The sequence below is a fragment of the Pelecanus crispus genome, chromosome 1 (genome assembly GCF_030463565.1).
Source record: "Pelecanus crispus isolate bPelCri1 chromosome 1, bPelCri1.pri, whole genome shotgun sequence".
NCBI lineage: Eukaryota > Metazoa > Chordata > Aves > Pelecaniformes > Pelecanidae > Pelecanus > Pelecanus crispus.
Genome location: NC_134643.1, coordinates 161,420,338 through 161,435,977, shown reverse-complemented (window position 1 = coordinate 161,435,977; position 15,640 = coordinate 161,420,338). Strand labels below are relative to the sequence as shown.

The following is a 15,640-nucleotide window of genomic DNA, read 5'->3' as shown; positions in this document are numbered from 1 at the left end:
AATAAAGTTCAAGACTAACAACTAATTTTGTATTATGTTTCCCTTATATCAAGCCTGCTATAGCCCAGAAAGCTTTACAACAAAATGCAGATATGTCATCACTCATCCTCTATCAGGAAAGGAGTCAAGTAGCAAGCAGCTAGGTTCTAACTTAAAAAAAAAAAGAAAAATCCCTTTTCTTTCATCATAGGGCTTTATCCTAAATTTTTGTAGTGACTTAGAACCACTTAATGATATAATCCTGCCAAGAATACTCTTAATTATTCATGACAGAATGTATTTACTTCAGGAAAGCCCTCTGAAAAGAAGTGTCCATCTGGCAAAACCATGCTTCCTCTTCTCTTCTAATTGGAACCCAACTTTAACTGTCCTGACAAAAGAGAATTTCTGATGAAGTGGACGTAACCTACTAATCTCTTTCAGACAGCTTCACTGTCAGATATGCGTTGAACCACTGTAATGAACCAGATATTTCTGTATGATAAAGAGCAATAATGTATACAGGTACCTGTTATAAAGTGTCTGTTCTTATAGAATACTTGAATATTTCAAGTGTCAGATTTTACAAATGTGAAGTGGTTAGGTGCTGGGATAGTGTTTTGGTAATGCATTAGTTACTCTGTTAGTGAAATATCAAAATTTACAACAATCCTTAAGAAGGCTACTTGCTACTACCGGGTCCCTGTGATAAGCCTTGTGATCTCTGTGCTCAGTGTTGTGCACCAAGGTCTTCTTTTCACACTTAACAACTACAAACAATACAGCTTGCGGTACTGTATGATTTTAGTTGTCTAAAGAGTTATTTAGTGCAAAATATCATTTATTTGTCAACCTTTATTTGCTAGAGATCAGAAAAGTTCCTTACATGACATACATCAATGGTTCAGATCTCCCTTGAAATGCTGATAACCTGTCTGTAGACTTTGATGATTTTAGCCAGCAAGTTTATTGAATTCTGATCAAAGTGTGAGCTAGATTTCAAGATTGGGGAGTAAATCCAGGGCTAAAAGGTGATTGTTTTCTGGCTTTGCTTTGACTATGACTATCAAGGAAAACTTATTTTTGAAAGTCTGTGGTGTTCTTGAGCTTCCCGCTTGAAAGAAGGTGGAGCTTCCCGCTTGAAAGAAGGTGAAACTTCCCGAGTGGACTGTGCTAGGCTTTTCTGCCTCAGCATGAGCTAACTGGGAAGTTGTAGCACCTACCTTGGATGTGAAACATGAAGGTTCAATACCCACCCTATGCTCTAGATACTTTGAACTCACTTTGAAATGGACTGCCTGACACACCGAGTGGGGAAGCTTCAGATCTTTGCTGTGGGTCATGCTGACTATGAGACAGTGACCAGAAAAGGGGTACCATTTTCCCAAATAAATCCCCTAATTACCAAATTTGGAACTTTTATATTTTTATTTTTGTCTCTTCACAGATTTTGTAAAAATGTAACAGTTCTAATAGTAAAGACAGGATAAAAATACACTTTCACCTTCTGTAATAATTTTGTGAGTCCTACTTTATATTTCCTTTGCTTTTCTTATAAGGAAATGAAATGACATGTTTTGTTTATGTTGAATGGGGTAGATTACTTCATTTGATACTAACTATTATTGGGTTGCAGTTCAAAAGAAAATAAATTAACTTAAATACAATCCAAATCAAATATTGCTTTGCTGAGTTTTTGGCAGAGCAGCAAACTCATAGTCAAAACTTTTCTTTTTAGTCTCAGCTCCTTGTTATTTGCTCAATCATCTAAGCAGACATTATTACTTTAAAGAAAGGTTTTAACTGGTAGGCTTATGTAAGAAATTTTGAAATATGCATATGTCACAAAAACTCAGCATTGGTAAACTAACATTTGTTCCTATGTACTTCTTCATATGTACATACGAAATTATGAACCTTACCGCAGATATAAGTTGAATAATAAAAACTATGATTATATGTAACAATTACAATGAGAATGATAAGGTAAACAGGTAAAGTAATTGTTTACTTATATGGGCAGTTAATACATAAAGAATTTAATGTCATAGTAAGTATTTTTATTATATTCTTAGGCACATCAGTCACACCCCTACCTGAAAAGTTGATCTATGATGTCATTCAAATGATAGTTGAAAAATTCTATACTACAATAAGCAATATACTGAAAAACTACTACCATTAATTTTTTTCCTTTGAGAGACTAGAGTAGATGAGAATGCTACAATGCTGCAAATTAAAACTGTTAGAAGAAAAATCAGAAGGAAAAAGCTATGTAGATAGTCTTTTTTACATTTCTCAAGAAATTATCTGTCTAATGCAGAATTGTGTTTTACTGAAAGTGACTATACTCTACCAATTATTGGTTAGTTTATCTTCTTAAAAGAACCCTATTTTGTGGATCAGTAATTTTCTTCTTTTCTGAAATAATCACTGATCACATGTCCTAAAACTTTTTTGTATGCTGATAAGCTGTCTGTCGAGAGTTCTAGTCCAATGCAAATGTCGACATGATAGCATTTAAACAAATGGTTAGACAGTCAGTAGAAAGGAATTAATTATTAGAACTGCATAGACTGTTAGGTTCATCACTTTTACTTAGACATATAAATATCATTCATCTGAGCAGCTACCTTCAACTAAAAGGCTCAACTTCAGCCAAAATCTGAGAATCTTTTTCTAAAGCTACAGTAAGCTAATGTGAATGTGTATTTGCAGAATGAATTTGCAAGCAGAGATATGCAAGTAAGGTTAATAAAACTATGGTAACTAAGTCCACAATTTGTGCGCATCCTGCACGTATCAGATATTATGGAAAATCACCTCTGGTTTGTATAGCAGTAGTACCTCTTTTACTAACATTTTCGACAACAAAGAATTCAGGGGTCACCGGGTCTGGTTTGTATTTGAACACAGACTACCTTGTTGGAAACTTGTAGGAACATTACACACACTCTAGTAACAGCATAGGTTATCAGAAATATCATGGCTATAACACTATAGTTTGCAATAACAAAAATCTAAGTAAAAATAATAACTAAAAGCTCCATGGTAGGTTCACAATGGATTTTTTAAGCAGTTTAATCCCTCTTCATCACTAGCAATGCAATTGTATCCAGGCCACTTGAATGTCAAAAGACAAAAATTCACTATAAATACAAGGAAAGTTATACGTATTGAAAAAATGTTTACATTTTATGGAGTAATGATGTATCTTCAATGAAAAAATATTTCATTATTATTAGGACTTCTGCACAGTGACACGTCTCTTTCCACATTCCTCATTTTTGTAGGAGAGGCGACAATTTAAAATTGTTTCTGGACTCTGGTTCTTAAGCATAAATAGGTGATAGCAGCAATATTATACACAGGGTGTCTCAAGCCCTTTTCATCCTCAGGGCCTTTAAGGTGGAAAGACGGAGATGCCAGGGAACTGTTTTACAAGAAACTGTTTTACAAGAAAAAAAAAATCGTTTATATTTCTATATAAATGTCACTATGTTTCTGAGGTAGAATGAACTTAATAGTAATTAGAAAAACATGATTCCTTGTACAGCTAGTATATATTATATCCCCACTCTGCTACACTGTGTATTTTCTGCATTTTGAGGGAGTCGTACGATATCCATCAACAGTTCCAAGTAGTCTATACAATTAATCCATTCTTAATATGCATATACTTTATATTATAAACATATAACAGTTGAATGTGCATATCTTCAAAGCAATTTTCATATTTCATTAGTCCGTAAATAGTTTGGAAAATGAGTGGGCCTCGTGACATGTTATGAAAGAATGTAATTGCTTTTAGACTGGGGAAACTGATTCTAAATTCAAGCACACCTTAGAAAATGTCCAACTGCAGCCCTTTCCAAGGGCACCAGCACAGCCGCTGATTAAATCTTCAGGAGATTTATACTGGGAAAGTCAGATTCTCTTCCAACAGGCATGTCCCGGCAGACGCTGCACTTTATGGACGGGTGGTTGGAGCCACAGGCACCTGGTTTGGCGGATACCCAGTTTGCCCCCTGCTGTATCAGCAAGAAGTGCTTGCGCTGAAGGCAAGAACTGCCGCGTGTTGGTTCATATCACAGCTCAGCTCTTTCCCCCAAGGGAATGAGCATTCTGGGTCACTTTGCTATGCCACTGCCTGTGTTGGTAGTGTTCACACACCATTTTGCTACGACGCTACCCACTAGCACTTTAACTATGCTAAAAAGAGCTAATTAAATGGGGTTGCTTAAAGAAGAGAAGTAGACAATATTCTCTTCCCAGGATAGGAAAGAGTATTCCTTGCTCAGTACACACAGAGAGAAACAAAGAGTTATTCAGGGAAAACACCAGAGAGGAGGGTTTTCTGCAGAAATGGCCATAAGTTTCCAACTCCTCCAGCTATTCAACAATAGGATATTTTGACAGCAGAGTAGATGCTGCTGTAAATCTCCTATTTATGGATCAAAAATGCAACGGACACATGAGGCACAACACTGAACTGGTATAAGCTCACGCAGCAGTTCAGAACAGTGGAAAATTTTCTGCTGGATTAACCTTTATACCAGTAGGTTCTATGCCAGATTCAGTATCAGATGTATTCTAGCCTCCTTTTGAAACATACAGGCGATGTAAAAAAAAACCAGAAAAACCCCCATACATCTGGCATATACTTCATATCACCTGCTCTAGCTAATTTGACAGCTGTGCTGTCATTTGTATCTACCTGATTTGGACAAAATTAATGTTTTTAGTAACCTCAAGGAAAAAGTGCAGAGCTCTGGTGGTGATGCTCACAGATCCACATTCTCAAAGATTGTGTTAATTCACCGGCTTTAACTACTGTGATTTGAGGCTTGTTTGTACTTGAGATATCTGCTGACTGAGTTCTCTTGTGGGTGCAAAAAGTGCTTATGCACCCAGGCACACATTTTTTTCTCCATTGCTCTTCCTCTGCCCACCTGCTGGGCTAACTTATGACATTATCACACTAAGGTAAATCCACACTGGTAAATCTGGTATCAATCCACTAAAAATGTGCTCTGCATTTCATCGTGTATACCTCATAAACCTCATTATCAGTTAGAAAAGTGCAAATACTAAATCATTCTTCCATGTTTTTCTAAAAGCTACACACATTCACATAAAAGGCCACTTTTACAAGAGCTGCCATCCTTACTAGAGTGTTGCCAGACTTTCTGTGGTAAGAGGAGTTTTATTTTGAAACCATGTCTCCTCTATAGTGCACTTAGAATAGGATTGTGAACAAGAATTGTCAGAAATTAAACCAGTATTTTTTCCCATCTTTATGTGAAAGATCATGGACCAAACATTATTAGAGAGCAGAATAATTGTGGGGAATTTTTGTGTTTGTAATTGTGGTGAAGGGGTGAGGGGTGGAGTATGTGTAAATTGTCCACCTTTGCTGGTGTTGTGAAGATATTGTTTGGATTTAGGTGTGGGGAATCCTTTTGTTGATGTAAGTGACGTTTGTGAAGATTGTAGATTGTATGATGAATGCGTATTTTAATGATAATGATAATGTAATGATAATGATAAAAGAAAACATCTTTTTACATTCTCTGTATGAAGTAATTAAAAATCAGATCCCATATGATATTTGGACACCTCATTCTTTGTGATTTCAGCTGTATGAAGATACCTGAATACTTTTAAAAATCTGGCCCATAGATATATATCGAGAGGGTCAAAATACATTGTTGTAGAGGTTAGGTGGCTGTTCTTTTCAATAGTCTGTTGTATTATTTCTGATTATTCTGTTTTGTGTTACTACTCTTTATGTTGGTTCTGTTTTTTCTTTCCTGAGTTAGCTGCTGCACTAGGTGTCTCTCTCCTAATCATTATTTTTGGGAAGGTTTGTAAAATTTTCTTTTGTTTCACAGTGTGAGAAGCAGTACAGATTAAGGGCTGTACACTTACTACTTAGTTACTACTTTGTTCTAAGAGATGCTGAGTATACCCGTCACCCATTCAGCTGCTAAGGGAGTAAATGATCATCCTGGAATCAGGGAGATAAGAGCTGATCTATCCTCTAGCCAGCAGGAGGGGAATTTAAAGCAGTCAGAGTTATCAGAGGATCTCCTCACATCTTCCTTCTGAAGGGGAATCTCTGGTAGTGCAAGAATGGCAAAACTCTCAGTGGTATAAATTAAATCTGAAGTTTTAGCTTACATGTAGGGCTAAAGTAGGCGGGGGTAGGAGCCTCAAGCAAAAGCTTAAGGAAAGAAATACAGAGCATTCTGTCACTGGTACTGTTCCCTCCAAAGGCTGAGAAAAATCTGCAATAAACCTCTGGTTCGAAGGGCGAAGCTGGCTTTTAACCTCAAAAGTTTGATTGTGCACCAGCCTCGTAAATACTATATACGTTGTTTTTCCTCTGTGCAGGTATTTAAGCCAGACCGTACTGGAAGAGACGATGTTAACAGCCAACCCTCAAAACAGGGAGAAATTAGCCCTACTAAAACAAGCTCTAGGTGCTATGGGATTCAATAGCCTGGTAAGTTACACAAGCTTATGTTACTTGTGGCTAAAATCACCATATTACTTAGTTAAAAGCAGGCCATAAGGAACTCTCACTGATAACCTCTTGTGGGGAAAAGAAGTGCCTTTCCGTCTTTCTTTTTTTCTGTTGGTTAAGACCTTGAAACAATATACAGTATTAGTTCACTCCAGGGAAATTACTGTAATCACTTTTAATTAGACACAGCACCAACAATGTAAATCTTTTTCATTCTTAAAGATTCACAAAACAGCTTCAAGGTATAATACTCTGAACAATTAAATTACATAGATAAAAAGAAACAATCAAATCCCCTATGACAGAAACCTCATAAAAGCCACAGGAATTTTTTCCTCTTCCTGATTATCTCCCTGTCCCTTTTAATTTTGTGAAACACACATTCCAAATGCCTTTGCTAGCAGCACCTGAAAAAAAGTAAATACATATTTAGTCAAACAAAATTAGAGCTGGGTAACTTGAAAGAGCTGACTTAACCCCCAAAAAGCAACAAGAAGATAGGTCTGGTGTTTGTCTTTAATCCTACAAAGCTAACAAAGAAGATAATTTGGAAAAATAGTCAAGAAGAGGTTCTGGACGACAGAGGTTTGAGGGGAATCAGGAGCAATGGAGGGCTGAATATAAGAACTCATATAAGCTGTGTAATTCCCTTCAGAATACTAGAATATTTAACTCCATATTTCTTACATATGTATATGCGACCTAGCACACTGTAGCTGGGACACTTCTGCAAAACAAATGCATAAGCAACAGTAGTTCTAGAAGGAGATAAAAACTTATTTAACCCTACATGATATTTAGCGTCATAAGAAAAAAGCAGAGGAAAAGTTAATGTGACAGTATGCTAGATTATCATAGGAGATGACAGATGGGCAACAGTTGTAATAAAAAGGGATCAAAGGCTAGCAGCAAAAAAAAAAAAAAAATTGTGAGTCTGCTGAAGCTGTTATTTAGGTGTGAGGTAGACTTCTGTGGTGATAGTACATCATGTAGTTGTTTGGCATTCCCTAGTTAAGGTAGTAACAAATGTTCTTTGGTAACCTATGCCACCTTTTAATATAAAGAGTGGGTTTGTTTCATGAATATTCACGTGGCCATGTACAAAATTGAACACATATGCCATATTAGCATGACAGTTTTTCTGTTGTAAGAGCTATCTTATTCAGACTTTGCCTGTATATATTGCTTTTTTTCATCTTCAGTTTTGTCACTGTGTAACAGAAAAATATACTGTTGCCCTATTTACATCTATGTCATACACTTAGAGATTGAAGTTCTTTGTCTTAAAATGTGGTTTAGAGAATCAAACTTGCTTAAACAGCATCAGAGGTCTGTAGTCTGTATCCCAAAAAGACTGTAAGCTTTTTTTAATGTCCTCTTATGACAGGCATATTTATTAGAGAAAGGAATAATAGTAAGATGAAAAGCTTTTTTTTTTCTTTTTTTTGACCTGTTGATCTTGAAAAGTGATGAAAAGTCACCCAAGCTTGGTTTCAGTGTGTTCTGAATTCATTGCAATTACCTGAGAATAAAGGGGATGTATTGGCTATTTCATTTGTAGTGTAATTTTTATGTTATTGTGCAAATTCCAGTAAGTGAGACTTCTCACTCCTACTTCTAGTGTTTCAGTAGAATCAGGTTCCTAACCTTATTTTTCAAAATATTTCAAAAATTATCAACTGACTTTGCTGTGCATAATGCCACGTAATGCTATATTGGATATCAGGTTTCCTGTTTTATAATTTAAAAGAGCACCATTGTTATATAGCTGACCTTAAAAAAACATCCAAAACCACACAAATTTTTCGGTGTCTTAGTATTTTTTGTTCATATTTCATGGATCATTTTTTTGCTTGAATGTAAAAACATTAAAAAAAAATACAAACAAGAAAATTAGTTCTCTTCTTGCTGTGGTAAAAATGAGGCCAGGAAAAATCTAGCCCTAAAGATAACTGCTTCACAGACTTTGAAGCATCAGAACATAGCATGCAATCATGGGGGGAAATTGTGTGGTTAGGAAGGTTACTTTTGTTTCTTTTAGACCTTAACTACAGCTTTTACTAGCAGGAAACTGTATAATTTAGAGCTAGACACTTTGTTTGTGAATGCCGTTGGCTGAGGAAAAAACAAACCTTCCCATTCCCAGATACAGAATTTGTCTTGATGGAAATTCTCTATGGAGAAGATACATTTATTTCTTATAGCAATAATGCATCCATTAAAGATATTTCAGTATTTTTTATCACATACTGAAAAACTTTCTTAACTCAGTAGTTACTGTGATTTACATTAAAACAAAAGGGAAAAAAAAGGTAATCTTTTTGGTTTATGTCATAGATAGGTTCCAGTTTGATTTCTAAATCCAAATTTCCTGTTAACAGTTCACATATGAGTACTTTTAACTTAGCAAATGCCAATGACACAAAACTAATAGAATTTGTATTTTTATAAAGCATTGCCTTTCACTGGTGTGCTCAACAGATCTCTTTTACCTTTAATTCTGCATAAAATATGTGCAGGAGGTGGAGAACCTGTTTGTAATTCTCTCAGCAATTCTGCACCTTGGAGACATTCGCTTTACGGCTCTGACAGACGCTGAGACAGCATTCGTGTCAGACCTGCAGCTACTGGAACAAGGTCAGTAAGACATGACCTTGAAGCATTGTGATCAGGGCGCTTGCGCTGATCCACCGACAGATGGAAACACAGTTCCAGGGAGACAAAAAAAAAAAAAAAAAGACTTCTGATAATTCATAAGTTACTGTGGGAAGACAGTATCCAATTGACCTCAATGTTTTATAAACTACAGATTTTTATGGGATGAAATAAAATACTAGTATTGCAAATTATCTAAATCAATGTCATATTTAATGCTACCATTTGCCAGAAGAAATTCTACAGTGCACTTTGGGCAGTCTTTTAAAATGCTCTTGTGCTGCTTGTCAACAGCTGAACAATTTGCAATGAATTGAATTCCTTACATTCAAAATCTATGTCTTAAAAGGGTCTCTTGTTTTCATGCTTTGAAGTTTGCCCTCTTGGTCGCTAACAAATCTCCACAAAGTGGCTTATGGGTACAGAATGTCAATAAGTAGCATACCTTAACTCTAATACAAGAGAAAGTCTGCCAAGCCCTGGGGAAAGTCCTGAGTAATCTTTAAAGAGGAAAGAAAGCTGTAATGTAATATACAGATACGTTCAAACTTCACAAAGTGCTGATTATAGTAATCCGATTTGTATGGTCATTAATTTTGATTATTCCTGTGACAGCACTCTTTTATTTAATGTGTGGGTTCTTTCACTTTTAAAAAATAGCATCTACATAAGAAAATCTGTTATAAAAAATAAAAGATGCAGTAGAGCACAAATCAGGCTTTCTTTAAATTCTCTTTTCATTTCAGTGGCAGGGATGCTGCAGGTTTCACCAGATGAGCTTGCTTCAGCCTTAACAACTGATGTTCAGTATTTTAAAGGTAATCTTTTCCAAGCTTATGTTCTCATAGATCAGAACTGGTGGTCATTTGATCCTTCTGATTTGAGAATTTTAAAAGCAGATGATTCTTGTTTCTTATTTCTTGTATGGTCTTGTAAATTTTCTCTCTGAGGAATATGTAGGACTATCTGCCATGCAATAAGTCAGACTGGGCCACTGAATTAGAAATGTCTTTGTAATATGGAGCAAAGCAGTTTTGCAGTCTGACGCTGATGGACTTCTAACTTGAATAATCTCACAAAAGTGTGTAAAGATAACAGATTAGATATTAATACTAAGAATTAAAGTCAATAGGAGTGTCCTGGTAAAAAAAATATATATATATATATATTTTGAAAAAGTTCTTTTCAGTAAAATGCTAGTTCTGTGTGGTACACATACCCTTTTCTATTAAAAAAAAAGTACAAAGGTACATGTTTCCAAACTGAAGATCTTGTGAGTGTTGGCAGTCTTCTCATCTTTCACTGAAGGCTTCAGAAAAAAACTAACACCATGTATACGTTTGGCAAAGGAGAGGTAAAAAGGGTGGAAGAACTTACTGTAACTAAAATTACATAAGGCAAGCTTTACAGCATGCTTTCATCTCCATTTTCTGCTTTCTCTCTTAGGAGACATGATTGTACGGAGGCACACTATAGAGATTGCAGAATTTTACCGGGATCTCTTGGCAAAATCTCTATATGGTCGTTTATTTAGCTTTTTAGTCAACACAATCAACTGCTACCTTCAAAATCAAGATGAGACTGGCAGGTAGGAATGCCATTACAAACTATGAGGTGTGCCATTATCTGTTCAAATCCAGATCCATAAAAGAAACATAATTCCATCATTTAAAACATTTTATGATAGCATAACAGTGATGCTTGGATCTTTAAATCACTGGCCATTCTTTCAAATTGTTTCCTCGGTAACAGATTTGTTTCTTTATTTGCTTGTGTACAGGGACATGGCACTTTATGCAGTAATCTAGATTGGTGGTTAGAATTAGAATTAGTAGCCTTTTAAGAGTTGACAGTACAGAATGAGCTAAGTCTTCAACAAGCAAGCAGCTGCTTGATGGTTTTTTAGTGCAGAATATTCTTGTTCTTTGTCCCCCAAACTATAACCTTAGCACAGGGTATTAAAAAAAGTTCAAAGGCCTTCAAATGAATGTTTAAACTTCACTGAATTGAATGTTCTAAGAATGTTCTGGATGTCTCTAGGTTATCATATGCTAAATTCAATGCTGTTGCTATGCAATGTGGCTGCTTAGAAAAAATGAATGTTAATTAATGTGTGTCATTGGAGCAGTCAAGAAACATTAAAAACCCTCCCCCAAAAACCCAAAAAAGTCTTAGTAGAATCAAAATAGCAAAGACAATAGACCTAATTAGATGATCATATGCATGTGACTTAACCAAGGTTCAACATATCACATGTTCAGATGAACTTTCTTAGGAACACTGAATACAAAATATCTTGGCATTATTGGTAAATGGAAATCCACAAAAGACAGATGTGGAACCTCCAAAAAAGAGTAAGTATTTTCTCCTTATATCTGCATTGGCTTCATAAGGCAAATATTTATCAAGTGCTCTCTTTTACAGTTGTTAAGAGTTTGAAGACTTCACAATCTTTTTTTTGTTCCTATCTTATTTGTAGACCAATTAGTCATAAATCACATTTCTCGTCTACAGGCTTAGCTAACAGAAAAAGCTATCCTTCCTGAGTAATTCAGAGCTTTCTGTGCATTTTGGTTTTATATATATACCTTTCTGTATATATAAAGCTTTCTGTCTTCATATATACCACCAGAGTGCCTAGCTTCCTGCTGGAGACGAAAGGAATGTTTGCCAGTAACACCGAATGGTTTTATTTTTCTGTTTCTGATTGTACAGCCCCTTACAGTTGCAGGCACCTGGACAACCAAGCTAGAGCAACTCTCCAATCCGTGTCCTAATTTGAAATATTGTGTTTATAACAAAGAAGGACAGTAGCATGTGGTCACATTCAATTCTTCCCCATTTATTCCTGGGAATGGAGCATGGGCTTAGCTCAGTGCATGTGTGTGACAGGCAACAATCCAGCTAAGGTATTCCCAATTACAGTGAGCTCATTTGTAGTGGTCATTGGGGAAGAAATCTAGAATCAGTATATTAAAAATCTATTAAAATTATTTGAAATAATTTTTCAATGTTTAATTTTGCAATTTTGAAATTTGATATCTCACAGTCTTTCAGAATAGGGTGTTGTGTATCTCTGTTGTTCAGTAATGTAAACCTATAATTTCTAGGTGTCATAGGATCTTCAAATAATGAAAGTCAAAGCTGTTTGTAGATTGTTTACCTTGCAGTCTCCTTTCAGGGCAATCATATGTGCCTGAGGTGACTTCTACCTTGTAGAAATACTTCTCAGTGAAACTGTTTCTACCTGTGTGGTAACTTGAAGAATATGTGATGTTGTAAGTCCTAGCTAAAACAGGACATCTGTTTGATGTTTTCAGGAATGAGGAATTTGCAATAGCTTTATGTTATACCTATGCTTGAAAAAGGGGAGTTCTTCATTTAGGCTCACTAAAGGAAACTAACCCGCTCAGGATATATTGGCAGTGCTGACAAGACATACTAAATTTTAGCAGGCCAAATTCAGCCTCATGTCCCTTTCCAAACTTGAGGCTAAATAGCTTATTTTAAGTGAAAATGAAGTTGACCATCCTTCAATGATATTTCAACCTCATTTGAGTTAGCCAGCTTAAGATAAGAAAATACGTCCCCCACCTCCAGCTTTTTTTTGGTCCAGCCTAATCATATTGTATAACCTGTACTAGTAAATCAAGGCATAGCAGTTTAAGATGCAAGTTGGATCAATGCAAGTCATTGCATGAATCTGTGACTTGTGGTTCAGATTTACTTCATACACATCTGAGCAATTGTTTCAATTAGCAGCATTATACCTCCAGTTTGGTGCAGTTTTAATAAACCTCTGCTTAAAGACATTAAATAATGTGGCTAAATAAGGCTGTTGCATTTCAGGCCACACTTCTTTCCCCAGTGGGAAACTTACACAGTTACTACTTATCAGATGGGATGAAGCCTTCGTCAGAAACCTGGAATAAAGTTTCTAACTCATTTCTCTTGTTTTGTTGTGAAGTAGCTTAACTGTACTTCCATCCCATTTCAGTGAGAATTTATGAAGAAATAAAATTAGATTTATTGTCTTAGTAACTCTAAGAGAAACACTTGATCTTGACATTTTTGAGGAAACTAGTTACCTGGGTTTAACTTTTATGGTGAAGCTACTCCATTTGGTCATTAATATTGATTTATATTTACCATGAAATAGCTTGTGGCTGGTTTCAGGCAAAGGTAAAAGTGATGATTGCCATTAGATCTAAGGGAAGGGGAGATGATTCTATGAAAAGCTGCAAAGACCAGGCTCTAGAGGTATTAAATATAGAGGATAAAAGTGTTGCCAGAATCCAGCAAATTCATTACTTTATAATACTATCCAATAAATATAAAGCAAGAGTTTTAATGACAGTGTAAAGTGAGATAATACACCTTCAGAAATGTTGTTCTCCTTCATAAAAAGTTACTTATGATTTTTAGAACTAAATTATAACCATGGATGCTAGTTTGGACTTGTTGCCAGGTATCTTTGAGGTTTATTACTTTATTCATCTTGATATTGTTTCAAAGAAATTCACTGGGGAGAAACTGTTTTTTCTGTAATTGGCCTCTAGAATGGGATTAGAGGAAAGCTATTAAAATTTCCTACAGGTGCTTATAACTACTTCTAAAAAAATAGTTAATATTTATGTGCACTCATTTATATAATGATTTCCTATTCTACTGATTTTATTACTGTAAAAATTGGCTAGGTGGACTTCTTCCCAAGACTCTGAACTCTTCAAAGTTTACTACTATTTTACTTCCATTCGAATAAGTATGCTGATTTTCACTTTTGTAGATAAAAGAGACTCAAGCATTCACAGTTGCCTAAATGTGTGACATTTCAAGGTACTTGATTGCACATTGGCAAAGTTGGATGTAGTGATCCAAATATTAGTAATAAAATGTCTTAAAATGATGTTTTAAGAACTTCTGACTCATTCTGTAACAGGACTTTTCATTTATGGGGATTTAAAAGTGTCTGAACTTTTGTGAAACAGTTTTTCTTTTCTGATGAAAAACAAGCTAATTAGGTATATATGCTCAAGAAAATCTTGGTATTGTCTTCCCTGCCTGCTAGTAAGTAGAAGGCATGATCTTTTATTACCTAGTTAGCAAACAGTTTCTCTCTCATATGGCCTGAAGATGGGGCTAATACCAATATGCCTGTTGTATTACAGACAAGCAAAGAAAGCTAGCATTCAGTTCTACCCTCTGTCTGTATCACCAGGTCAGCCACAGGAGATTTCTGTTTCAAATACAGCATATACAATATTTCTAAATAGGTATTTTCTGAAAGCTTGTGTATTCTGACTGTGTAATCTTATTCCCAGCAAAATTCAAATATTGCCAGAGAGTAGCAGTGGCAACACTTATTTGGGCAAAGGAAAGACCTCAGGAGTCTCATTTACAAACTTCATAATATATATTATTAGATTTATAGAATGGGATATTCTGAAATAGAAATCTGCCCAGCTTAAGAAAAAAATCAGAATATAAACTGTTTATTTTATTATTGAACCTAGTAGAAGTGTGCTGGGAATCCAGGAAGGACAGAAAGAGAGTTCCTGTTCAGAACATGAACCCACAGCATAATGAGAATTGTCTCTATATGTGGAGGTAGGGAAATCATTAAAACAAACAATACAAAGCATCTAATACCATATAGTGCATAATAACATATTTTGAGATCTGCTTCAGTCTGGATCATTTCCAGTGTTTCATTAAGCAAGACAACAAAGTTTTTTAAAGCATAGAACAAATTTAGCTTTAAAGAACTGGGGAAGAGTATGTGCTACTCATGAGAGGGCTATAGATCTTGAGACTATTAGCAAAAGTATTTCTCCCTTCCTGCCATACCTGTCAAGTCACTCAAAGAAACGTCTGTCAGATAAAGAGTGTTTCTTTCCACTGTGTCCAACCACTGTCTCTCTCTGTACCACTCACACCTGGGTAAGGTAATATTAAAAGAAAAATGAGAGTTGTTAAGCAAGATGACTGAGAGATGTGGCAATGACATCAAGTCTCAGCAAAAATCTCAGAATCTTAAAAAAAACCCTCAGAAAAATCTCTCTCAAAAGTCTCAGAAACCAGTTTGGTTTAGTAATTGTTTGAGATGAAGAACATATCTGACTGGGAGTATTCAGCCTGTTCCCTTCAAGAACCTTATTTACGACAACGGGTGTAATCCATCCCCCTGGGAGAACTGAGGGAGCCTTAAGTAGGATTCTGAGGGTCCTCATTTGAAGGCTAGGTTATATACTTCATCTAATCCTAGAAGTATTTCCTCGTTCTTCAGTATCACTTCTAGTTTATCCAGATCAGACATAAGCCTACTGGCTTCCTTCCTGGTTACTGGCAGAAGTTGGAAGAAGAGCAAGAAACATTATATCTGGGGCAGATGAAAAGGCAGATCATCCTGCCTCAGCAGATTCATCTCACTGTTATATATAGGCAGATTACAAAAAATGACAATGGGAATGAACCATA

General features: G+C 35.7%; 1 protein-coding gene across 1 annotated transcript in view; it reads left to right on the top strand.

Moving 5' to 3' along the window:
- Positions 1 to 15,640, top strand: part of MYO16 (myosin XVI) — a 315,002-nt gene that overhangs the window by 181,283 nt on the left and 118,079 nt on the right. Inside the window, exons 16-19 of the mRNA XM_075719324.1 lie at positions 6,376 to 6,487; positions 9,028 to 9,145; positions 9,910 to 9,981; positions 10,610 to 10,751. Of these exons, the coding sequence (XP_075575439.1) occupies positions 6,376 to 6,487; positions 9,028 to 9,145; positions 9,910 to 9,981; positions 10,610 to 10,751 (444 nt within the window). The remainder of the gene's footprint in view (positions 1 to 6,375; positions 6,488 to 9,027; positions 9,146 to 9,909; positions 9,982 to 10,609; positions 10,752 to 15,640) is intronic.